General features: G+C 36.2%; 3 protein-coding genes across 3 annotated transcripts; all 3 read right to left on the reverse strand.

Moving 5' to 3' along the window:
* Nucleotides 1–2,873: 2,873 nt before the first annotated feature.
* Nucleotides 2,874–9,955, reverse strand: LOC144444879 (uncharacterized). The gene is made up of 8 exons (XM_078134430.1): nucleotides 9,941–9,955; nucleotides 8,044–8,369; nucleotides 7,646–7,814; nucleotides 6,654–6,827; nucleotides 6,148–6,238; nucleotides 4,480–4,775; nucleotides 3,289–3,742; nucleotides 2,874–2,935 (listed from the first exon to the last, which is right to left on the reverse strand). Exons 1-8 carry the CDS (start codon nucleotides 9,953–9,955, stop codon nucleotides 2,874–2,876), a joined length of 1,587 nt encoding a protein of 528 aa, XP_077990556.1.
* Nucleotides 9,956–11,791: 1,836 nt separating this feature from the next.
* Nucleotides 11,792–13,463, reverse strand: LOC144444962 (hepatic lectin-like). The gene is made up of 3 exons (XM_078134513.1): nucleotides 13,096–13,463; nucleotides 12,547–12,635; nucleotides 11,792–12,073 (listed from the first exon to the last, which is right to left on the reverse strand). The coding sequence occupies exons 1-3, from the start codon at nucleotides 13,320–13,322 to the stop codon at nucleotides 11,994–11,996; spliced, it is 396 nt and encodes a 131-aa protein (XP_077990639.1). The 5' UTR covers nucleotides 13,323–13,463; the 3' UTR covers nucleotides 11,792–11,993.
* A 6,078-nt stretch (nucleotides 13,464–19,541) lies between these two features.
* On the reverse strand, nucleotides 19,542–25,400 carry LOC144444672 (phosducin-like protein 3). The gene is made up of 6 exons (XM_078134178.1): nucleotides 25,292–25,400; nucleotides 24,111–24,249; nucleotides 23,665–23,749; nucleotides 22,312–22,455; nucleotides 21,055–21,263; nucleotides 19,542–20,218 (listed from the first exon to the last, which is right to left on the reverse strand). Exons 1-6 carry the CDS (start codon nucleotides 25,295–25,297, stop codon nucleotides 20,082–20,084), a joined length of 720 nt encoding a protein of 239 aa, XP_077990304.1. The 5' UTR covers nucleotides 25,298–25,400; the 3' UTR covers nucleotides 19,542–20,081.
* Nucleotides 25,401–27,425: the final 2,025 nt, after the last annotated feature.

Here is a 27,425-nt window from a genome sequence, read left to right on the forward strand (position 1 = left end):
AAAGAAATGAAGGAAGCCAAAAGAGTTGAACGAAAGATCAGATCTTGATTCTAAAAGAAGGATGAAGAAACAGATGCGAAAGTGTTTTTAAGCACTTGATCAAAGAATATCTATCCTGGAGTGAGGTTGGTGAATAACCAAAACTCTTTAATTTAAAAAGAGAAGAAGTTCAGTCGATAAAACTGGTTCCTTTCTTATCAAACCTGACATACAAATCCTAATTAGAAATTATTTTTCTTTTTTCAGTAAAGAAAATATGAGTTTCATGACAAGGGTTGCCACTATGAGTTGACAAACAGTACTGAAATATCTCTATGTAACTACATGTATTTTCTTCAGTTGATCTGAAGATAAACTTTTAAGCAAATCATAACTATCCTTTTATACATCCACCAGAGATTGCAACATTAGAAATACAAAACAATAACGGGAAGATATGATGTTTCAATTTAAGTTTTTTTCTAAAATAAAGTGTGTCTATACCACTACTGTAGCAGTATCCTTGATATGTATATTGTTACAAACTTGTATCAACATTACCAGGGTCTACAACTGCCGACATCAGACCGTTGACAAACGGAACATGTTACAAACAGGGAAAGTAAACAACTGAATTAGATTAATAACACTTGGCACAGCATGTTGGAAGTACAGAGACTTGTATTACATTCCATCATTTGGTAAGAACAGTTTTATGGCCTCTTTACATAATAGTTCACATTCACAAACAAATTTCCAGTTCCCTGACATTTCATGCACACATAAAGAGGCCATACAACTGTTCTTATCAAACCATGGGATGTAATACAAGTCTCTGCTATTCCAACATGCTGAGCCAAGTGTTATTGATCCAATTCATTTGTTTACTTTCCCTGTTTGTAGCAGGTTCTGTTCATCAATGGTCTGATGTCGGCAGTTGTACTAGTAGTTCTTGTAGATATAAAGTCAGTTTTAAATTAAAAAATCTGGTTTACAAGATATTGTTTCTTGCTTAAGTAACATGCATCTTACTAATTTTCATAAACAAATATATATATAAATTATGTGTAAATAATTGATATTTTAAGATCATATCAAATTATCACCCTTTTTTTACAGCTAAAACATGAAATCTTGAATACTCAAAGGGATTCTATCCCATTCCCGGCTAAGAACTGGTAACCAGATAGTGTAAATATCTTTCCATTGTAGATCATGGCTTATAACACAATAAACACTGACTTATATACCATAAAGTATATCTATGTTATATACATAACACATTCCACTGCAACATGTACACAAATGATGTAATATTACATGAAATGGAAATATTAGTTGTCAAGGAATAAGGAATGACATTACTTAAGGTCTCCTCTATCTATCTTCCTAACATCAACACCGAGTCAAATTTTGGCAATGTGTTCTAATTTATTTAAATTTTATGCACCATATCTACTTATTTAAATTTTATGCAATGTACTCTAATTTATTCAAATATTATGCATGCTGGCCTAATGTATTCAAAGTAATTTATACTGTGCTTATCTATTCAAATTGTTTACATCTTTTGTGCATTTTAATTTATGCAAATATATTCAAATCATACTTTTATTCAAAGGTCATATTTTATAGAAATGTATTCGAATTGTCATAATTTTTTCAAATTTTATGTATGTTATTATGATTTATTCAAATATGACATCGAACCTCAAGATAATAATAATAGTATGTTTAGCTCAATGAGGTCCTGATGAAATTTCCAATTCAACTGCAGCCACCCACACATTAAACATAAGGTCTTTGTTAATCAATCACAGAAGTCTGCTCAATGATATTAAAGTTAGTGTTTATTTGGGTAGTTACGTAATTCCTAAATATGGTATATTTGTCATATCAGGGTGTTGCTTATTAAATACACTGTTTACATCATTCTAACAGTTGGCGTTTACTCATTTGCATGAACAACTTTTGGTTCATGATTCTCCTTGAACTAGACAGTTGTAAAGAGATGATTTGATACCACGTCTAGCATCTAGACTATCATGTCATAGAATAGGTACTAAGAGGGGCTTGTACATCTCTATCCCAACATCACACAATTTGCTGTACATATTTCATTTACATAAACTTAAATCAAATTCAAGTTTCAAACAAAGTTGTATGTCTATGAAATGTATTTATAGCCACGTTGTCACTTTCAATTTGATTTCCAATCATACAGACTCTGTCCATATCTATGACATAATGTTGTATTTGAGATACAGGGTAAGTAAAGAACTCCCAGGTTCATGATTTGGAAATATCAATCCATTTTAGGATGTGGCTGCCATTGTAATTAATTTTGTTTCAACTTGCATTTACAAGAAGCACTTTTAATTTCACAAGAATCACACACAGCATACTTTCATCACCTATATCTCACTAGGACCAGGGATGTAGATAAAGGTAGGGTAGATACAATCTGATTAACATCCGATGTAGATGTCGGCTACTCGCTCATTGTTATTTTACCGTGGTAGTTTTGCTTGAGTTGACCTTTGTGATACATATTTACATTTTAATGAGGCCATCAAGACGTAAACGTAAACATGTATCACGAAGTTCAATTCAAGCAAAAATACCACGGTAAAATAACAATGAACGATTAGCTGACATGTACATTGGATTTTAATCAGATTGGGGTAGGTAGCCTGAAAATATTCATCTCTTTGTTCTATTTATGGAATTCACTTAAAATCTGTTTGAACCACTAAATCTAAATATTTAACACACAACTACGAGAATGTGTGGCACCTTGTTATTTTGATAATGAATGTATCTGCACTGGTAGCAAGAATTTCTCGTAAGTCTTAAAATAAATACTCTATGGCAAAAGGTTTCCATGACAACATTTAACAGATGATAGGTATGGGTTGCAGTCTAAAATCAGTCGTAGAGTACTTGTGAACAATTCCTAAAATAAGCAACCCACTTATACTGAATTGATTAACACTTGAATATATTAGTCTGGGAAGAGGTGTGCTCATTATGCATGCATAATATTTACATAAATTAGCATAATGTAATCAGTCAAATCGGACGAGTCAAAATGATTGTGTTTGAATTGAAATCCATGTTTTGATTAGAACTCACATGTGAGATGTCTTGTAGAGGGTGTGTTACTTTCAAAATGCAATAAATGGACGGATATTGTTAGGAAGAGAGAGCGAGGCAATAAAACAAAGTATGCAGAGAACAGCCATTCAGGAGAGACGTAACAAAACAACAAAACAAAACAAACAGCAAATGAAAACAGAACTCTCGTACCTGTTGGGGAGAGATGATGATATCCTGGCAGGGGACCAGTCGGTGACATTTGCTGTGACATACTAGCAGGCATGGAGTAGCGACTACCGTATGGAGAATGAGGCGGAGAATGTAAACACATACCACCAGTGGATGTAAGAGGACCATACATTCCTGGCGGATGTGGCATATGGTATGGAGAATGAGGTGACAGATGAGGCGAATGTAGAGGAGGATGATGAGGGGGAGGGTAGGAACCTTCCCCACTGATAGAAGCAGAGGATGAATATGGTTTCTGAGTTAGAAGGGAAGCTATAACAGAATGTTGCTTCTGACCCTGCATCTGTTCCTGGTGTAGACGCTGTAATAGTTGTTGGTGGTGGGGGTGATGGTGATGGTACTGGGTGTCCTGGTATTGTGGTTGTGTAGGATACTCTAGCATTGGAGGAGGCTCCGGAACAGATGCCTGCTTTGCCTGAAACAGAAATATAAAAGCAAACTTACACTATTTTTGTCCAGGGTAAAAATTATTGACTACATTTACTACTGCAGGCATGAAATATTGTGGTTCTAATTGCCTCCACTTTACTGTTGTGTTTAGTTTTTTCTTGCTCTTTCGTTGAAGGTTTTCAGGGGTGTTGGTGTCCATGTTGCCATCTGTTGTGTCAGATGACATCAGTACCATCCAAGCGTGATATGACTTGGCATGGGTGGGACATTAGACAACATCACTGATCTGTGCCTATGATAGCTGTCGACTACACTCATGACTGTACACGACTTGGCATGGGTGGGACATTAGTCTGTCAACATCACTGATCTGTGCCTATGATAGCTGTCGACTACACTCATGACTGTATGCAAGAGATAATTGTAGATTCAGGTCAGCAATGTAGACTGGCTAGTGGAACAGGATCAGCCAATGAAAATATTGAACATTTTGTGATTGGTTCACTCGTAGCAAAATGATATGGTATAGTATCTATAGTACTTGTATGTGAAGATTGAGCTGCTGCTACAGGAAATAGTTATCAAAATTCAAAGTTTGAATTCTGAGCTAGTAGACATAATCTGTAAGGTCCAGTTGTTGGTCCACTTATGTAACCACTTACTACCCAGAGAGAGCTATTACATAAGTGGAAATAATTACTGGATCTTTCAGGTTAGACTAGGGTCATCTCAGTACAGGTTCTATGCTAGTATTTTACTTACCTTGCACGCAAGCTTTCCAGTGATTTGATCCAGCCTATCACTCTTACTCTTAAATGCCATTTTATTTTCACTTTTGTGTGTCTTTGAACCATCACCTTTGGCAGACTTAGAAGTGCTTTCACCTCTACCAGATTTAGAACTGTTTGTAGTAGTAGTAGAACCTTTAGGAGGTGATGTCGAAGACACTTTTGATGCTAATTTACCAGTAATCTGGTCTAACCTTGCCTTCTTAGTTTGGAATAGTGTTGGTGTTGGCGCTCTTCTTTTCCTGCTCTCTCCCTCCTTGATTGGCTCATCTGTGAACAGCAAAAAGAGGAAACAGCTGATGTTATTCCAAAGTCCTTGGGAAGAGACAACGATGAGATTTTTTCTTGTTTGATTGAGGATTACAGAGAATAAAGAGTAAGTAATATTGAAAGAATCATTTGAACAATACAATACATGTATATCTATTTGTCACATAACTAAAATATTACTCTGGTAATTAAGCCTTTGGTTTTCTAAGATAGAAACAAACTAAAATATTACAATGGTAATTAAGCCTTTGGTTTGCTAATAGACACAAACTAAAATATTACAATGGTATTAAGCCTTTGGTTTGCTAAGATAGACACAAACTAAAACTATTATCACAACATGTTGATACAACAGTGATGAGTTATTGAATTGGTTTACTTGTTGCCTCAGTAGGGAGTTCAAGTTCCATAAACTTGTAGTGTAGTGTTTTGGGACTTCCATGTTTACACTACCTTCATCACAAGGTGATGAGGATTGTACAACAGAGGAATAGCGATCACTCACTTGTGCAATCTACTACATTGAAGACCAATAGATTTAGTTTGCGCCGAACTTAAACAACTGACGACTCGATGACCAGTGTCATACAATTACAGTGTGGAAATTAATGAAAAGTGTACTTTTATATCTCTCTCCATAAACATCCATATTCACAATTTTTTGTATGATTGTGTTGTGTTGTCATCTTACTAGTAAAATAAATATGAATATAAAGGACTGTTTAGATAATATATTACACAACTCAAAAACATTTTTGTTGGTAGTCACTTTGACTACCATTTTTTGAAAATGGTAGTCAACAGGGAATACTTGGTATGCCCTCTAAGCCAATTTGACTCGCCACTGACATACACAATTTCAAGTGATGCACCAAAAATTTGCTGTTTCCCTATTTCTTAACTATGTGGGTGACTCACAAGAAATCACAGTTTTTCTCATTTTGATTCACAACAACAAAATTTGGCTATCATTAGAGGGCACACTGCTTAGTAGTCATCCTTTTTGCACACGACCAGAAAAATTGTGCCTTTAATAATGAATGTTTTGATTGACATAAAAAATAAGTAGCCACTAAAACAAAAGTTACGTTCAGTTGATAATTCCAAGCACAAAAAAAAACCAAAAAAAAAAAAAACCCAGAAAAACCAAACACATTCTCTACCCGATTTCAATTGAAATTGTCGACACAAAATCAGAAATAAACAACAAACAAACAAATAAACACCAAAATAAATAAATAAATAAATAAATAATGACTATAAATAGTACCTTAGACCTGAAGTAGTTCTACATATAGTATTTTCTATTGAGATACATAGACATGTTGAAACCACAATACACTACCTTTATGAGACAATTTGGATTTTTTACCGATATCTGTCTCTTTACTTCCTAATCTTTTCTTTGGAGTTCCACTTCTTGGTCTTTCAATTTCTAGTTCTGGAATATCTTTGAATAATTCCTATAACAAATAAATCAAACGCAAATTAAAATTGTGTAATATGAATAACTCCCTTAGTTTAAGATTCCGGATATAATTACACATTGTGCTCTACAAGATGTATGATGCACACAAGTTTGTGCCCATCAGACCTGAAAGCGATGCTTTCTCTGCCATATGTGATTTGAAAAGCAACCCGCACTAGTTTGTCAATGCCAAGTCATGCACTCATTGAACCAGTCTGAAGAAATTACTCCACTGGCAGAACTTTCATCCACACTGTGGTTCATGTCTGGAACAGACTCCCAAACATTGTAGTTGGAGTGATCAGTGACAATTGTGCTCACACTGCTCTGGCTTTCAAGAGCCTTGTGAACAAACATCTTTCAGCACCCTGAAGTAGCAACATACTCCTACACTGCTGTGAACCACTTACCTCTGTTTTTAAATGTTCAGGCAGCTCCCGTACATTTATAGGTTGCACCGTTTTCTTAAATCCATCAAAGAAATAAACCTCATACGTTCCATTTCCATTGACAGATAGAACTTTAGCAGGGTAAAATTTACAGTCTGTCCATCTTGCATGTACCTCATCACCTGCTTTGAATTTCTAAAAAGTATACAAAAAATGTAAAATGAACTACTGGTCAGAAACAATGGTCTACTAAATAGGAGCATCACCAAAGATTATTAAAATGTAGAATTTTTTGAAAGAAATACTTGCAATAATTGTAGCTTTGTTTTTGTGTACAATGCTTTTTATTCTAGTTCATATTTTATGTTGTTGGGATACCATTGTTTGTTGTATTTTTTTTGCAAACAAAACAAAGCTGCAATTCTTTCAACGAGTACGACCAATCTAAAACCTCTTGGCAATTACTATCATGGTTTTCTCATATTATCGAGAGCGACGTAGCAAAACTGCTATAGTACTGCATCTACTACCAGAGGTAGCCCCTGTTGTTAAATTAACTCAGTGTAGTTTTGTACTTGCTTGTTGCTAGATCTCTGACACACAACTTTCAGGCTGGCTGTGGTGGGAATGTAACTTTTTACCACGTTTGTATGAGTGCCAACCAACTACCGGATGACTGCCACCCAACTACCGGGGGGTAATCCAGCTAAATTGAAGAATATTAACAACCTTACCCTATGCAGGGGAGTGTATAACCTTCCTTGATACTGACAAATATTAAAGGGGAATGACATTCCATGAAATAAAGTTATTTTCATAAACTATGGATTCTGACGAGTCATTTTATGATTTCACATCACATAAATTTATGCGATTACCAAGAAACATTGAATTGAAACTCTCTTCACTCTTCTAGTACTGCTGCCTTATGAAATATTGCTGATATGCATATATGTTAGATGAACAATTAATAATCATCACTTTACCCAAATAACCTGAATTTCACTACATACCAAAGTCTGTGTTACTCTCAGGCCATCTTTACGGGTTGATGCGCGTGCAACAGGACGCATTCTTTCGCTATCAAACGGCAGCCATTCATCGTAGCGTTGATTCCACCCTTCAAAGTGTATTAAAACTTGACCTTCTTCATCATCTACAAACACTATCTTAGAAGGATACCTGGAGAACAGGAAGGAAATAGTGCGTCAGACTAACAACAGTTTGGAAACCTTGGCAGGTAAAAGGAGGGAATCGGGTAACATTTACATAGAATATAGATTTCAGTACTACATAGTTTGTAATTGCAAATAATGTAAGTCTCAGTTATCTAGACGCTTGCCAAGTATCCCACAATCCTTTGCATTTGAGCATGCTCAGTTTAGATATCAAGATGACCAAATAAACTCACCATTTCTTCAAGTAATCCATTGCTTCAATTTTTGTACCAACTTTAAAGTTGATCCCAGTAGATCGTGTGGCAATTCTACGAGCTCTTCCCATATTTTCTTTTTTCTCTTTGACTGGTGTTTCTCTAATATTTTTTCTGCTTTCAGATGTTTTTGGACTGTCCTTTTCCTTGGCTTCTACTTTTACTTCCTTTGTTGTAGCTTTCTGTTCATCCACCTCTTTTTCTGATGAGCCATCATTATTTTTATCTGCTATTTCCTCTTCTTTATCTTGTTTCGCTTCCTCGTTGTCATGTTTCTTTTCCGTGGTATCATTCCCTTCCTTTTCCTGATAGCAGTGAAAAAATCAATACAGTAGATAACTTTACAGATAGCTCTGGAAATCTATTCTCTGATAACACCAACAAATTTCTTTTAAACTCTGCCAAAACCCCCAAAACTGCCCTTTTTTTCCTGTGCATGGATTTTCGATAAAAATACCACCCACACCCTTGCTAATGACTATAATAAAGAAACGTACTTTTAAGTCACTATATTTTGTCTATTGCCATTTCTTGTCTAACGTTCATGTGAGTCAACAGACAACAGGCACCATGCTGTTGGGGACTTGTACACCATAGATGCCATCTTCCTCTGCTTTTGTTTGACAACCTTCCAAGTGCAGATCAGGGGTCTTACTACACAAGACTATGCAAACACCTACTTCAAGTTGTCACTTCCTTGTCTGTGAAGTTGGGCAGTTCTGTGTTTACAAATAGACATGTCCTACAAAGGTAGGTCAGTTCAAATGTACCATTGTTCAATATTGACCAATGACCCAAAATTGCTCAACACAGAAAACTGAGGACATCTTGGATTCTTGTGATCTTGCCATGGGCAAATCTAAATTGCCCCCTGAATATCAAAGTAATCTAAGAACTACTTTCTGAGAAGTTGGAAATATAAAACATTGACAGATGTATGATGCAGGGTAGATGATTCATTTAACCCTAAACTAAACTGTGGCTCTCAGTGGTGATAATATAAATATGCAAAAAAAACAAAAACATAAAACTCAACAACAATTTTGAATGATTTGGAAATAAATTAATTTGATACATGTATGTTCATATACAAGGCACACGGGTCAGGTAATGATAATATGTAAATAAAATCGCTATAAAAGATACGAATGCACAATTTCCCCCCATACCATCCCCCACGCATATAAATGAACACAGTCAATGAAGGGCGCCGACCCATTTTATAGTCCACACACACGTTTAGGATATTATTGAAAATCTGGTGAAAATTTGCATATTAGAATGGCATAAAGATTTCTGGCATTGAATTCTTACGATGTTACCATCTAAATTTTCAGACCTAATCATTCAAGGGAGAATTTTGGACATTTTGGCGAGCTAACTTCGGAGAAATACCCTGATAAATTATGCTAAACAAATACTCTCCGCACAAAACCGCAGCGCTTCGCTGTCCGAATATCAGTAATGCGTGTACGTGTGTTGTCTATAAACATCAATTTTCACGATCAACAACTACCAATAGAATATCTACATTTTTTCTAAGCATTTACCATATCAGTAACAAGGGCACAAAGGTTCATATAATAAGGTGTGAATATGGACGCAGTCACATTAACACTATGTTCAATATGTGTAAACGCAAAAAGTACGTCAAACAGTGCAGTCGCAGACTCGCACACGCCATGTTGGACATCTCCAACACGGCGGCACAATTTTACACAGTTTTGGAGAGAAAAGTTGCACGTATGCTCAAGAAACACATCACACTAGATTTAAAACAACTACAGTATTTGATACATGTTAAATAACACGCAACTTAACTTTGATTTCCTTGAAAACCATCATGTAAACACTGCACTATGCAGCGAGAACTCACCTTCGAGTCCGCCATTATCAGCTTATGTTGCAAAATGCTTGGAGCATTGCACCAGAGTGACGTTGGTGGCGTACTATAATGTCATTAGAGTGCTTGAGTGAGTAGGCGTCATAATAAAATGTATACCAGCCAGTCCGTGAACAACTCCGCAATGTATAATGACCATGGAAGTATTTGGCATTACAAACGCTATACATGTAACACTTGTTTACACTTTTATATTGCATTGTGGCGTTTAATCAAATTTTACACGTTTTAAAGTCACTACCAATATTTTGATTTGATCTTAAACTGCTTCAGTCTTATTTCCAACAAAGTGATGCACTTTTAATATAACACGCTTATATAAAGCTCAAATAAGCATACACTACAGAGTAAAACGGTATTTAATTGTTAAAATCCAGAAAAAAATACGTATTTAAAAGGTATACATGAATTCTCCAAAATGTAATTTGCACGAATTCTCCAAATAAAAATGATTGCATTAATTCACTATATATCTTCATTATTATATTTTCATCAATGTAAGAGTCCAGGGTTAACCAGATAAATCCGTGACAAATTTAGTCCACGTCAGTCGAAACGATGATATTCCATATGTCACGTACTTGGAGACCCCTATATGGCTTCTTGCTTATAGAGTTTCCAATAATCACACGCCAAAAGGGGCCCGTCCTCAAGAGTGTGATATGAAAAGCAGAGAAGTGACATGTAAAATGCCCTACTTTTTACTTATTTCAAAAGTAAATTATCAAATCGAACTCTCATTAGTCTGCACACCGTTTCAGAATGACGAATGGCGTCCACCCCTGTAAACCTGGCATACCCCGTATGTCACACACACACACACACACACACACACACACACACACACACACACACACCTACACACACATACGCATACACACACAGATACACACACACAATTTATATCCTTTGTAAATGTATAATCTTTTTGCAACTTGTCAACTCCCTTTTTGCCATTGGGATTGACTTTTAATAAAAGGATCGGTTCTCGACTTCAAAGCTAAGCCTAAACACATATATGGTTGCAGGTTCGTTTCCCATTAGGATTCGAGAACTTGAGTAGAGTGGAGTAGAGTGGAGCGGAGTAGAGTAGAGTAGAGTAGAGTAGAGTAGAGTAGAGTAGAGTAGAGCAGAGCAGAGCAGAGCAGAGTAGAGTAGAGTAGAGTAGAGTAGAGTAGAGTAGAGTAGAGGAGAGTAGAGCAGAGTAGAGCAGAGCAGAGCAGAGCAGAGCAGAGCAGAGCAGAGTAGAGTAGAGTAGAGTAGAGTAGAGTAGAGTAGAGTAGAGTAGAGTAGAGTAGAGTAGAGTAGAGTAGAGTAGAGTAGAGTTAGCATTTCTTAAAGACATCAAATTATACCGTTGATGATTATACCGTGGCACAAGGCCTGGCCTATGAATCCACATCCTCAAAGCTCACTTTATTTTCTGATTTATCTGTATCGTATTTATCCAATGACGTCAGATTCAAACAGATAGTACACCGCATGCGCAGAGTACTACATTTCGTTGCTTCAGCTATAACTCCTCATGAGAATGTGTGCCCAGTACGAGTATTAATGTGTCAATCCTTTACAGCGCGTATACGATTCCTTACATACATCAACACAAAATTAAATGTAACTATGGCAACCAAGACATTCTCTGCTTTGCTATACATTTTATTACAGGAAGGAATTTTATCTGAGATGAGGCGAATTGAAATTATTATCTCAAATAAATTCAGAGAGAATAGTAGATCAAACAAACAAACAAACAAACAAACAAACAAACAAATAAATAAATAAATAAATAAATAAATAAATAAATAAATAAATAAATAAACAAATAAATAAATAAATAAATAAACTAACAAACAAAAAATCAAGAAGGTATAATTTGATATGATAGTAGGGTATTAGTAATCTATGGCTGATCATCATTGTCAACGACAAGACAATCATCACCAATTAATGTATTCATCATTGCGTCATCGTCATCATATCACCATCATGGCAACGTGGTCGTCATGGCAAAGTCAGAGCAAAGCCATCATGGCAATGTTACCGTCGTCTGTGGACAAGGATTGGGTTGTATGCCACCAAAGTATGTAGTGTAATCACAGTATGGAACTACAAATTAATCAATGAAAGAAAAAAAGTTACTTCCTTCATGAACATGGGACGCTCCTGAATATGTGTCTTCAGTGCAAATTATTAGGTTAACATATATTGGAAGAGTTGAATTTCCATATCAGTACGCAAAGCAATAAACTAATGCATATGTTTGCAGGTTCTCTATCATGTAAACATTACTGTCGGAGCTTACAGCTTAGTTTAATCTCAATTCACTCTTGTATATGCGTCATCAGAGTCTAAACAAAGAGTGCATTTCACTGACATGTATTTATGAGAGTTGGTAGAGAGGGGAAGGGGTCACTTAAACACTTATGCTGAACAGGACAGTCACTAAAATTTCGTGAGCGTGGCCGGGGGGGGGGGTTATTCATAATTTATGGTTCTTTGTCGATTCCTCCGACCCCCACCCGGCCAAAAATAATGACGGCTCCCTTAGATATTTCAAGTGTAAAAATATTAAAACTTACTAGTGTATTCACAAATGAATCCTTTCTCCCTAAAAGCGCAATACTCATCGTCCCACTTGCCCCACATGTCCTTAGTTCTTTGGCGATACCTAGATAGGAGATCAGAAAGACATTGTGAATAGACTACATACATATGCATGCATGCATGTACGCACGCACGCACGCACGCACACACACACACACATACACATACACATACACACACAGACACATAGACACAGACACAGACACACACACACACACACACACACACGCACGCACGCACGCACGCACGCACGTTCACACACACAACATACACACACATACATACATACATACATACATACATACATACATACATACATACATACATACATACATACATACATACATACATACATACATACATACATACATACATTGGCCGTGTTATTAGTCACTCAAGAATATTCGTACAAATGAGTACAGAAACTATCCTGGATGGGATTATTGTATGAGTATATAGATATTAGTACTGCCACATCAGTATGTTACATTTTGTACAATCTTTCCATGAATTAATACACTTACCATAACTGAACACAGTCTTGTCCATTAACATCTTTCTTTTCATTGTTGTTCGGTTCCTTTTTAGCCCAGTCTGTGAACAAGGTAGAACACAAACTCGTGCCATCATCCCATACGTACTGGCCTTCTTTGTCCTTATCGCCGAGACCTATCCAAAACCCAAATTGCTGAATGCATTCGTTTTCGGACAGGTTCTGAGCTGCTATAAAGTTGAATACAGCTTGGTTCATCTTTGGTGTCTTTAGCAAGGCCAGAGTACCGCCGTTACTTTCACATTCGACTTTGGCGGCGTCTCGGAATTCGTCGCTGGGTTGTTGGCAATGAAATTCGTACACCTTACAGTCGCATCCACCACACAATTCCAACGAACACTGACCTGTTCAGCGACAATGTTAAAATACATCTCGTTAGCCAGTTTTTAATTGAGCCCGGTATCTAGGTGCAAAATGTTCACCTCCATTGAATCTCTGCGATATTACCTTGAATAAAAACATACTCTCTAATAAAGTGCGAATCTAGTAAGACTGTCAAGTCTGAAACTATATTATTATATTTTCTATATCATAGAATTATAACAACATCGTACAGTTCACTCTTGATCCCTTTTGTACAAACTGTTACTCGGGAGATCGAGTACTGCAGATGTTACTTGCGGCTATGTGCATCAACGTAAATAAGTTGAAATAAGTTGCGAAAGGTCACGTATAATATTAGGTGTAGGGCCTAGCCTACCAACTTTCGAAGTTCCTCTTTTGATTATTATTAATTGTACAAAAAACGCAATTTCATGCCTTTGTCAGGTGAAAGCGATCAACAAAGAACTGTGACTAAATGGATGGATGACTGACTGACTGACTGACTGACTGACTGATTGACTGACTGACTGGCTGGCTGGCTGGCTGGCTGGCTGGCTGGCTGCCTGACTGAATGACTGACTGACTGACTGACTGACTGACTGACTGACTGACTGCTGACTGACTGACTGACTGACTGACTGACTGACTGACTGACTGACTGACTGACTGACTGACTGAATGAATGAATGAATGAACGAACGAACGAACGAACGGACGGACGGATGGACGGACGGATGCGTCAGATGAACGAGCCGATGGACGGACGAACGAACCGAACAAACAAACAAATGGGTGGATGGATGGATGGATGGATGAATGAATGAACGAACGAATAGATACTCATTTAATGGATATAACGATATAGAGTGGTACACTTTTGTGTGTACTTCTTATAAAGACTAAGAGCATTGAATTTGATACTATGTGTCCATAGACCATGATTCTATGTATACCTATCTATAATAACAGTAGAATAGAACTGTCATTCGATATTTTGAAAGAAATTTAACTATGTAAATTAAAAACAAACTAAAATACTAACCGTTGTGAGCCTTGAGTCACGAAAGGAAGCACACGAAAGAAAAAAAAGTCGTTGATATATTGTTATTTGACGTAAACAAAAGAGATACTAGTCTATAAGATTAGTCGTAGAGGGTGCTATATAGCCGTATTGATGTGCCTACTAACAGGTGACATACTCAATAACGAGAGTGTGGTTGGGTGGGTGGGGGTATGGTAGCCCTCTAGAATCATCATGGCGGCCGATTTACAGTTTAAGCCTACACTAGTTACAACTAAGATATTTGTTTCCATCAAGTAACCAAATATACATATTCACAAAAATACATGATGTTCAATATCTGGAGGTAGTGTGGTGCACGGTGGCAAATTCTTGAACGTGTACTACCTGTACTTCCGACGTGGATTGCAAACGTCCGGCTTTAAACATGCGTGTAAGGAAGATTATTGATGATCCGAATTCACACATCATATTTAGAAAAAATTATCAGCATAAGACGAAGACAAAAAGATCATATTTTTGTAAATCATCGAGTGCAAATACCGAAAGCATATCATGTAAATCATACTTACATTTTTACCCGGTAAAACTACTACCAAAGTAATGACGAACAACGTAATCACTCGAACATCCATCCTGAAGTTTCCAGAAGAGCTGACTGCAAAAAAACCCAACATTTTATTTGTACATCAGAAGATGACTAGTGATTTTTTTCGAATGTAAACACTCGTTATTCGTGAGTTTATGCTAAAAATACATATTTTTTAAACAAAAATTAAGTTCAGACACACCATATAGTCGCAGAATGATGTATATTTTCAAGATTTATACTTGCGAAAAGGGATGCAAGTTCAAAATCAATTGAATGAGCGGTGCCAAGTTCAACCCTGCGTTACTTGATATCAAAATCTGATGTAGGGAACTGGCGCGATTTCTTTTATTGTCATTTTCTTTTCTTTTTTCGCTGTGAGAATAAAAAAGAACAACTGACAATAAAAATAGGAAACAGAGGTAAATCATGGCGCTCAGTTCCTTACATATTTTAATCGTATTTATATTTGGAAAGTGTGAGCACTTGTTTATGCCATTTTATGAATTGTGTCAGTCAAAAAGAAAACTGTATCTGACAAAAGTGTTATTAAAAGCCCGGTTCAAATTAGGATTAAAATCTAGATGTGAAACACAATTGTCTAGCAGAGCTATTGAAAAGAAAGGTGGGCCAGAACAAAAGAATAATCCAATGTAATCTTCATGGCTCCACTGATAAGATGACACTAATACGAGAACGTGATATTTCCTGTTTCGTTATCTCAGGCTGTACAGACAGATAATAAAGTGATGGCTAGGTAGGTATGAAAATGACACGTTTAGACATTGACAAAACACAATTCTGAAAATAGTATACTCACCTATTTGATGAAATATCTTCGTGTTGTTCCGTTCGCTTCGGCTAAAGAATTGGTCAAAAATACGTCCGTTATATTACCTTTAATAATCAGGGGGTGCTACCACTAGCTTCTTGTCACTGTACAAATACAAATTAATGTTTCCTCTTTAAAGGCCCGGCTTTCAATCCCAGGTTCTCGCATTAGTGGCTACTCCACCCTACAAACATCGCCTTATCTACTATCAGTAAATTGAATGCCTAACGTATACATATCAATTTCAAGTTTTACTGTAAAAATATACCAAAGACAACGTGAAGTAGTATCACTATTTTCAATTTTCCACTGCACAAGATCGGGAGTGTTCATGGCCATAGCTAGGTTACCGATTGTGGAGGCAACTAGATTAGCGTCAGTGGCCTGAAAGGGACGCTGTGGACGGCATACAATGTCTATTTTTAGTGACACTTTCATTTGAATGGTTTTGTCTCTCACCATGGAAGTATAAGTGCGTTATACTTCCATGCTCTCACCAACACCATGAAAATGTAACTCAAGTGGTTTATATTCCAAACTCCGTAACTAACACTACGGTCCGAGGAGGAAAATGGCGTTTATCGAATCATTGCAATGTTAAAATTGAAAATAATGATACTGCTTCACCTTGTCTTTGGTATATTTTGACAGTAAAACTTGAATTGATATGTATACGTTCGATTTACTGGTAGTAGATAAGGCGATGATTGTGGGGCGGAGTAGCCACTAATGCGAGAACCTGGGATTGAAAGCTGGGCCTTTAAGACCTTTCTGTTGTAACAAATCCCTCGATAAGGATTGACACCCCTGTTTTGTTTTGAAACGAGAGAGATTTCGTTAATGTAGAAAATGACATAAGGTTGTTCGCTTGTTGTTCGGTGAAGCAATTAATCAAGGTGTCATCAGTACAGTCACTATAATAGAAGTTAGCTCATTTCGATACAACACCTACCATTGTTTGTAATGATATATTGCCACCTTCTAATGGTATGAACAAATGTTGTTGTTCTCGGTCCGAGAAGAAATCACGTGACCATTAGAGAAAACAGATGGTTTGTTACATCGAATGATAACTTATATGTCAATAAATGTGCGAATGTACGGTATAGAACCCAGGCTAGCTTTGGATGGAGTTCCCTGATGGATTTGTTTTGATAAATACGTTTAACACAAGTCTTAAATTTGGAAAACTCTGGTCGCGGCTTGAGGCTTTATAATTCCATATGTTCGTAATTTTTACCATTCTTTCGCACGTCGCAATGCCACAAAATACAAACACAAGAACATACGTTGTACTAAATTACTTTTATTGAAAACAAGAAAAGAAAGATAGAGGACTACCATCGCTTTGAGTAGAACTAACTGTTCCCCTGACCCTACCGTACGGTACGTATATACTAACACAGGCAAACTCCGTAATAGCGTAACTTTAAGTGAGCGCTTATGTACTTCCAGCGTTGTACTTTTCTCCTCTGTACTTAGACTTGTTTTTTTTTTCAATGTACTCCTATCGGTGTATTAAGGTGGGGGGGGGGGTGATAGTGATAGTTTTTCTAAGGTATGGTTGATAGTGACTTATAGGTGGTGGTAGTACGCTGCACCACGGTGTCGATGGGAGCCTGTGATGTACCCAGCTGTGATGATACGCTACAAAGGCTGTATACTGAAGTACTAGTACGTTGTAACCATGCATGGCTGGCATTTTGCATTTGTAGCGGTACGTGCATGTGCATGCCTCCTCAAATAAATAAATATAATAGATAAATGAACGAACGAACGAACGAACGAACGAACGAACGAACGAACGAACGAATGAATGAATGAATAAATGAATGAATAAATAAATAAATAAGTAAATAAATAAATAAACAGATGAATAAATAAAGATAACAGAATAAAATATATACTATAAAAAGCTCTCCTCTCAAACAATCGAAAAGTGCGTCAGTTGCCAGTGTAACACTTCGAAAAAACCCCAATGTTCTGCTGATCTGTTCTCAAATTGTAAGCTTGGAATAATTCGTCGTACTGTGTAAAAGTATGTACAATATGTTGATGGATTTACGGCGATTTTTTAACCATATCACAATATACTATTCAATAGTTTAACGTTGAACTGTATATACGTAGTTCCAGAGATGTATAACTTGGACTGCAGTGTAAACATAGTTGTGTTTGCTTCTAATATATCTTTAAGGTGTATTGACGTTTCTTTTTTCAGGTGCAACACTGGTAAGTACAGGAGAAATTGGTGTCGGTGGCAATTCATATATTATTAACAAGACACCTAAAACCTTTCATTCTGTTGTATTTGTTTTGCATAATATAAACTCTATGTGGAGTCATGATGGGTGAATGGTTAGCGTGACCATCTACAGGTTGGAATCTACAGGTTGCAGGTTCGAGCCCCGTCGCTGCCTGCTGTTTGTTTCTGAGTGGCTACAGTCATTGGGCAAGATTTGAATCACGACTGTGCCTCAGTCAACCCAGCTGTATAATTGGGGATCTGGTAGGATGTAGGTTGCAATGTGAAGGCTTTAATCCCATGTGCTGAAATGGCTTGTGGGGAGTTGAGGAAGACTAAAGGGCCGATCTGATCCGATCCAGGGGTAATAATTGATAATAATTTGAGCACAGAGTGGGAAAGCGCTATATAAGATCCCAACATTAATAGTATAGAGATAGACTTGGACTTGGGACAGTACAGTAATCTTAGAAGGTGCACTGTTTATAACTGAGACTAAACCAAATCTGGTGTACAATACATACAATCTTACACGTGAGTAGTACACACTGCACATCCTATCTGAATGTATGGTAAGGATTGGTGAGAGCTTTACCAGCGATGGTCAGAATTTGAAATGGCACAAGATGAGTTTATAAACAAATTCAAATAAAAATATTTACTATATACATACTATTTCATTTAAACTATTGTTGTATAATTTAAATGTCGATGCATGCCTTCAATGATATTACAATTTGTGTTCGGCATTGTTAGGAGAGTTGATAGTCTTGCTGCTAGACGTTCGGGCTTTCTTTCGATGCTATAACTATAAGCGAATGAAGTTCGCATGTGAGGGCCTGCCCGAATGTTCCATCCTCGATAGCGTTGTTCGGCTGTATGTCGTATTTTATCGGAAGAACATCCGAGGGCTAGCTGATAGACTAGAGAGTTGATTGCATAGTACAAAGGATTTCATGGACAGTTTTGTACGTATCATAAATTACATCATCGGATCATTTATAAGATATCTTAATACCAGGTTTTAGTTCAGTCATTTGCAAGTGATGATCTTAAGAATATAATTCAGTGCATAGAATACTGTGAGTAGTGAGTACCTTTAAATATGCAGCAAAAATACGAGCAAAAGGCTAATGTATTGATACCATATAGCATGTTACAATCACTTTATCCAATATGGCCACCAAATAGACCACTATTTTATGCAAGGAATTCATCACACGTCAATGTGATAAATTTATGTAGTCAGCAGAATAGAGCTGTCATTAATTTGAATAATGCCAACCCTATGAGCACATTACTCAACTTTCACACCCATAGATAGATGACAAAGTCACACAACTGAGTTTTTTTTTCAGAATTGATCTTGAATTTATTATTTATACAAATGTCAATGGGAATAAAAAACTGACAAAAAAGTTGTGGTCAATATTTGACAGAATTCAAATTTTTGAATACGAATGAATTATTAGTACAGATATATCTAAAATCAGGTTAATGATTTAGATAAAAGTGAAATAGTTAGTAAGCAGATTACACTTATTGTAATTACTCACTTGACATTAAAATCCAATTCTTGATTGGTAATTTTCTGATAAAGGAGTGCATCTATGTTTGAACTGTACTTATTCTTTGACTATCTAAAATCCAATCTATAAAATATTTTCCTCATTTTGTTTTGACTTCACTAAAGTGTATTCTTAAATAGGTGACATCAAAGAGGAATATATTGTTTATTTAATACTACCAGCTCAGCTGGACTAAGGCAGAAAGATTCATTTGTGTGTGAACTTTCTTAATAATGAAGTAATAAGGAGCACCACAACATCAATATTTCGGTCTAGATGTGAATGTAATGAAAATTGTCTGATGCTAGAGGGCGATATTTTCAATCATCATTATTAGTCACTTTTACCAATCGTCATAGTCTGTCACTAGAGGGCGCCCTACCAATCGTCATCATCATCAGAGTCGTCTTCTTTTGGTTTTGACATGATGGAGAAAGATGATCTCACTTGTGATTTAGGTTCCTCTTCAAGATCTGTTTGTACTGCTCCGGCCTTTGACAATCTCCATTCTAACTCTGTAAAACAGAAATAAATTTGATATCTTTAAAAATGAGTAGAGTACAGAGTTAATTCCGAACAACAAAATCTGCAGGTAATACAGTCTATATAGAGCATTAAAGGGGCACAAGCTGAGTTTATATTTTTTGGGGGAAGTAATTTGTTCTGCACACTAAAAATACTCACAGTATTCTACTTACTGATACCTGGTATTAAGATATACCTTATACATGATCTGATGATGTAATTTATTATGTAATGTATCAAAACAATATCTCCAGGAACTCCTTACTATGCAATCAACAGTTCTAACAATGCCAGAACACAAACTGTAATGTCATAGAAAGCATGCATCAACATTAACAATATTATACTAGAATAGTATAAATGAACACCCCCCCCCCCCCTTGCCCACAAGCGTGCAACTCCCACACACATAAATAAACACCACTCACAGGCACAGATCATACAACCCCAATACAACTACACATACACAAATGTATAAATAAACATACACACACAACACACACTCAAACATGTAAAGCTGACACAATGCCACAATAGACAGACAGAGAGACAGCCAGACAGACAAGCAGACAGACAGACAAATGAAGAGAGAGACAGACAGACAAGCAGACAAACAAATGAACAGAGATAGACAGAAACAGAGATAGACAGACAGAAACAGAGATAGACAGCCAGACATACAAGCAGACAGACAGACAAACAAACGAACAGAGATAGACAGACAGCCAGAGAGACAGAGACAGACAGACAGACAGACAGACAGACAGACAGACAGACAGACAGACAGACAGAAAGACACAATCAAATCCATGTATGTGTACTTCACCTTCAATAGTCAAGTTGATTCCACCAAATTCAAATGGACCAACCCACTGTGTTTTCATCTCTCCCTCGTAATACACAAATATAGTAGGTAAATTTTTGTCAGGATAGTTTGGTATACATGTTGTTGAAATACTTTTGATAAACTTTGTTGCAGGAAACTTTCTGGCTAGTTGTACCAAGTAGTTGTTTATAAGACTACAGAGTGGAATACTGTAATAGAAATAAGATAATGACATCATTTATTTAATTACCATATCAGTCATTTTATAGTTATTACACTAGCTTAAACAATGACATCATTTATTTAATTATCATATCAGTCATTTTATAGTTATTACACTGGCTTAAACAATGACATCATTTATTCAATTATCATATCAGTCATTTTATAGTTATTACACTGGTTTAAGTAATGACAATTTATCATATAAATCATTTTATAGTTATTACACTGGTTAAAATAGGCACATCTGAAGTATGACATTCATTTAACCCCAAAGTGTTTAGCCACACCATTATAGGTGGTGTATCTTTTCATTTCTCTTTGAATTCCCTGACATGAGTGTATGAAAAGCTATTTATTACCTCATATCATCTCTTGGTTTGATTGTATTTATATATTTATTTACTTATTTCAACTTTATTCAGAGAAAAAATATCCATTTATATACATGTATTGCTAGACGTAATGTCCACAGTACTCATTGTCGATTTGTGCCATAATGGATCAAGAAAAAAAAACCTGTTGTCAGTGATAAAAATTACTTACAACATAATATTGAGTACTCATTATACCATGCACAAGCCAAGTTGAACAAAAAATATAGAATTTATACCCTTGATATTCTACTTCATGGCAACATATGTCTATATCACAACAACAGTTGTCTATGTCATTGGTTCTACTGTTTTCAAAAAATGAGTCACAATTGCCATTACTTTCCCTGATTTTTCTTTGATATTACTGGCACTGGTATAATTATGTCTTTCTTCAATATTTGTCTTCATTCAGTTGGAAAATACTCGTGACTTAAGGGTTGTGTCACTCCTTGTCTAGCGACTCATGGTGATAAAGACCCCTTAGGTCACTCACATTTTTTTTGGCTAAACTAAGAAAAATATTGGGGAATAACATCTAAAAATTGTTCATGTTAATAGTACATACCCTTGTGTAAGTGTATTATAATATTACTATAGAGCAGTTTTATAACATACTATTCAAATATGGGTGTGAAATCAATATTTTTTTAAAACTCACCCTGATTTATATAAATGTAAAATAACCCAGACTCCATCCCCTGCCTTATTTACTTCTGGTATGTAATCCTGTGCACTGATTTCTAACACATCTCCATACTTGGCTTTCATCTGAAATGCTTTCATTTCTGCAAGCCTTTGTTGTCTGCAGAAAAAAGGTTAAAAATATACATTATTTAGAGAAACAAAACTAATAATGAAAGTGTGAAAAACTCTCAAAAACAAGCTGAGCCCTCTTGTAATTTCTGTGTTCTCTCTGAACAAGGTAAAAAGGTACTGAGCCCTCTTGTAATTTCTGTATTTTCTCTGAACAAGGTAACAGAGGTTCTGAGCCCTCTTGTAATTTCTGTGTTCTCTCTGAACAAGGTAACAGGGGTACTGAGCCCTCTTGTAATTCCTGCATTCTCTCTGAACAAGGTAACAGGGACACTGAGCCCCCTCTTGTAATTTCTGTGTTCTCTCTGAACAAGGTAACAGGGGTACTGAGCCCTCTTGTAATTTCTGTGTTCTCTCTGAACAAGGTAACAGGGACACTGAGCCCTCTTGTAATTTCTGTGTTCTCTCTGAACAAGGTAACAGAGGTACTGAGCCCTCTTGTAATTTCTGTGTTCTCTCTGAACAAGGTAACAGAGGTACTGAGCCCTCTTGTAATTTCTGTGTTCTCTCTGAACAAGGTAACATGGGTACTGAGCCCTCTTGTAATTTCTGTGTTCTCTCTGAACAAGGTAACAGAGGTACTGAGCCCTCTTGTAATTTCTGTGTTCTCTCTGAACAAGGTAACATGGGTACTGAGCCCTCTTGTAATTGCTGTATTCTCTCTGAACAAGGTAACAGGGACACTGACCCCTCTTATAATTTCTGTGTTCTCTCTGAACAAGGTAACAGGGGTACTGCGCCCTCTTGTAATTTCTGTGTTCTCTCTGAACAAGGTAACATGGGTACTGAGCCCTTCTGTAATTTCTGTGTTCTCTCTGAACAAGGTAACATGGGTACTGCGCCCTCTTGTAATTTCTGTGTTCTCTCTAAACAAGGTAACAGAGGTACTGAGCCCTCTTGTAATTTCTGTGTTCTCTCTGAACAAGGTAACAGAGGACACTGAGCCCTCTTGTAATTTATGACAGATGGTAAATTGAAGGGCATTTCCTCCCCTGTTATTACCGACAAATGACATCAAAATAAACGACAGACTCTGGTGAGGATAATTTAGTTTGTTGATTTGGTCGTGGGGAGAAGAACTTCTTGGCTTTCAATTCAACACATGTAAAGGTAACTTTGCTGTAAACAAAATTTTAGAAAGAACACAGCATATGGAATAAGTAGCCAAACTAATTATATAAATGTGACATAAACATACCTGTACTGTTCAAGGACACGTTCATCTTCATCATCTTCAAATTCTGCTAACTCATCAATTGTCATGTCATCATATGACTTCACAGCTAGAAATGTAAATGAGACAGTCAGTCCAACATCACTGTCATCTTCTTTTCTCTCTCTCTCTCTCTCTCTCTCTCTCTCTCTCTCTCTCTCTCTCTCTCTCTCTCTCTCTCTCTCTCTCTCTCTCTCTCTCTCTCTCTCTCTCTCTCTCTCTCTCTCTCTCTCTCTCTCTCTCTCTCTCTCTCTCTCTCTCTCTCTCTCTCTCTCTCTCTCTCTCAAATTCACATCAATTAAGTGCAGGTATAATTACCACATGTAAACATGCACATTTTCATTAAAGACATTTTACTTATTTCACTATTTATTGTTTTTGATAATTTTATCTTCTAGTCTGTCAACTGGCTAAAAAAATTAACACATTACCTGATGTGCCAGTTTTACTTTTAATTGTTTCTTCAATAATGTCTACAACGTCATCTTCTGTAACTTCTTTTTCTTCTTTAGGTGGTATTATTCCTTTAGATCGTAATATGTCATTCCATTGTGTGTCTTCATTGGGGTCCTAGCAAATAAACAAAACTATTATTAGTGTACAATACATGAAGATTTTGATGTATTTATGTGATACATGGTTCTATAATCACTAGCTTTCCCCTCAACTAAACTTCATTCCATGATTTCAAACTTGATCCCTTGGGATGAGTCACTATAGTAATTTTAAGGTATGATTTCAAACTTATCACTATGACAACAAACAATTGAGCATCACATGACTCATCGAGTCATCGAGTCTATCAGCCCATTCACTTCAGTGTATTGGTCAAGTACACCCATTGCCACCATCACGACAACCAAGAACAACACTATATATGTGACATGTGACATCTTTTTTGGTGTAGGGTCTATGCTTGTACACTTACAAACTCCAAAGAATCAAAACCAATCACTTAGCCATGCTTAGATATTACAATTTACAAGTACATGAAAGTGAAACTGTCACCATGCAAAACAACATTAAATCCAGTAACATAGATTATAATTACTTCAGTTTGACTTTTGACCCAACCTTCACCTAAATCTACCTTTTTGGTTAAAAACAAAACAAATAACACTGAAATTTACAAATGATCAAATTTTGTTATTTGAGGGTCTTAAGATCAAAGACATATTCTGCTAACACTTTCAAAAATATAAATTTAAATATTTCAAGAACTAACCAAGTTAGTATTTTATATCATTGGGTTATTTAACAAATTTGTCAATTTCTATTGAAACCCATCAAAATATGGATCCTGATAGAAAATATATAAAGTGAACTAGACGAAGCCAGGTAAATTGAAGGCTTGTAGTTCGTCATCGTTTTAAATTTTTCAAATAATAAAATTACAGGTAATGTGAGAAAAACATGGTATAACTGGCCGGACAACACTTTTCGCTGCTTTATTGCCATATATGGGCACATACACTACACGGCCTAGTAGGCAAGGCATATTTCCTACACAGTGAATGGTCATCAAAATATTTCGACCACCCTTCAACTAAATAACAAATTTTGTTTCAAAACCACGACAGCATAAGAAGGGGATAGACAGATATTTACTTACCTGCATATTGGGAAAATTGTGAGGAACAGCGGTTAAGTGAACGTGATGAGTTAGTGGAAATCACTGGACTGACTCGACTGCACACACGCGATGATTCACCAATGACCCAAACTCAACTACTTCCTGTTTCTGATCCACGCATGCGCTAAAAAGTATTGGGCGTGGAATTTGGAATTAGGTGAGAAGTGACAACAAACATAACAGTAAACATTCTGAATATTCACTGTGTACGATCAAAGTTCAGTAGATGGGTGGACCGCACTGACCGACCATCTATAACACCTCTCTCGTCCCACGTGAAATATGGCTGACTGAACAAGGTGAGACATTTTTATGATAAATGGTCTATGATAAAGATATTTTAGTTGTGCAAATTGTTTTACAACTTTAGTTTTAAGTTCTGAGATACTATAAATAATTTTATCCGGATTGATCTGCATGGTTTGAAATCACATTGTGGTGCTTTTAATGCCTGTTTTTGAATATGACATCATCATTACATGAACTAAGACAATGTGTCCCCCTTAGTACGAAAATAAAGGGCCTGGTATATCTTATTATATGTTGATAACGAAGTGGGAAAGTATGGATATATAATGAAACAATATTTAAAAATCAGAAATTACACTTCTTATTTTCATATACCGGGCAAAGGTTGTATTAGACTGCTGTTTTTCCGGCCTATACCGGTACCATGCACTTAAAATAGCTGCGTATCACTGGTAAACCGGTACGTGTTAATTTTTACCATGCCATGCATGCTGTAGTTTGATCTAATGTACAGAGGTGTTCGATATTTAAATTGAGGGGTTTGTATATTTTCGTTTTATAATGTTTGGTTCGATTCGCTTTCGTATAGTATAAAACTTGGGGAGGGGGTTAAAAGCCTTCGCCCCCACATGCACGCCACGTGGTAGGGAGATGGATAAAGAGAGTCTATCGCAGATCTCAAGAAGTAACAAAATCCTTGTTTTTTTATCCATCAACTTTATTCATTTACAGGATTATTGAATTCGCGAAAAAAAGCAATGGGGTCCGGTAATAGTTCAAACCATACTACGAAATCCCTGACTGGATGGTACAACGTTAAATTCTTTGATCCAAAGGTGAACAACAACAAAGTCATCAAAACAGCCGGTATGTTATATCTTAAACTTATATAATTTTCATTTGCTGGCGAAGGAATTCACCCCATGTTACACTTTACTGTTACAGTTAAACCTTATAACCAAAGGAAATATATAATGTATCTGACATCACTGAAAATAGTTTGTTTTTAATAGCAGTCCGATGGTCTTTTTTTTCTATTTGTATCCCTGGTAAATTGTTGACTACGATGACGAAACCTAGCAAATAAAATATTTTATTTGACACATACAGTATTATGGTTTGTTGAATGATTCATTGCATAAGTTTCAAAATAAAGTATTTTATTTTACCGTTGTTGTATCATGGTATGTAAATACTTTATCCAGGTTGTGTCAAACTTGTATATATATTTTTTTTCATATATTTTGTTTTGCACACACGTGTCGTACCTGACTTAAGTGGTGAAAGGTTAACGACTTTGGTGGTGGTGATGGTGATGGAGAGGGGTGGGACAGGCAAGGGCATTGCATATGCGAGGATAGAAAACATCAAGCTTAAGATGAGAGGATAACAGATATATATACTAGTATATATATATATATATATATATATATATATATATATATATATATATATATATATATATATATATATATATTAGATTGGCATTTGACGTTTTTGACCAAGTCATTCATTTTTCTTGGAAGATATTACGTTGTTGTTAGACACAGAAAAGCTGACTCACACCTGTTTACACGTACTGTTTCTGTGACACATTTTGACGTTCTTGCAATACAGCGATCGAATAACAGAACAACAGGTGGTTTACCTATACACGCACTTTACAATTACGTTCGTCACCTAACACGAGTGTTTACAGTGTTTTCTCGAAATTTAAGCATCTAAACTATTTTGATTTGGCCGATAATCAAGATTTAGGAGGTTGATACAGTGTTTATAAGTCTAGTATCGATAAGTTTACCGAGTTAACAAAGCTATTGTGTATGTACGTCAATAAGACAGCGTGCATCTGATAAACAAACCG

The sequence above is a fragment of the Glandiceps talaboti genome, chromosome 13 (assembly GCF_964340395.1).
Source record: "Glandiceps talaboti chromosome 13, keGlaTala1.1, whole genome shotgun sequence".
Lineage (NCBI taxonomy): Eukaryota > Metazoa > Hemichordata > Enteropneusta > Spengelidae > Glandiceps > Glandiceps talaboti.

Coding starts and splice junctions, on each gene's coding strand:
- LOC144444879 (XM_078134430.1), bottom strand. Junction 7,815..8,043: donor ATGGATTACTTGAAGAAATG/GTGAGTTTATTT, acceptor CCTGTTCTCCAG/GTATCCTTCTAAGATAGTGT. Junction 3,743..4,479: donor CTGGAAAGCTTGCGTGCAAG/GTAAGTAAAATA, acceptor TTTCTGTTTCAG/GCAAAGCAGGCATCTGTTCC.
- LOC144444962 (XM_078134513.1), bottom strand. CDS start 13,322: ATGAACCAAGCTGTATTCAACTTTATAGCAGCTCAGAACCTGTCCGAA. Junction 12,636..13,095: donor CAAGACTGTGTTCAGTTATG/GTAAGTGTATTA, acceptor TCTCCTATCTAG/GTATCGCCAAAGAACTAAGG. Junction 12,074..12,546: donor ATTCATTTGTGAATACACTA/GTAAGTTTTAAT, acceptor ATTAATTTGTAG/TTCCATACTGTGATTACACT.
- LOC144444672 (XM_078134178.1), bottom strand. Junction 22,456..23,664: donor CGTGTCCTTGAACAGTACAG/GTATGTTTATGT, acceptor TTTTTTCTGCAG/ACAACAAAGGCTTGCAGAAA. Junction 21,264..22,311: donor TTACATTTATATAAATCAGG/GTGAGTTTTAAA, acceptor TTTCTATTACAG/TATTCCACTCTGTAGTCTTA.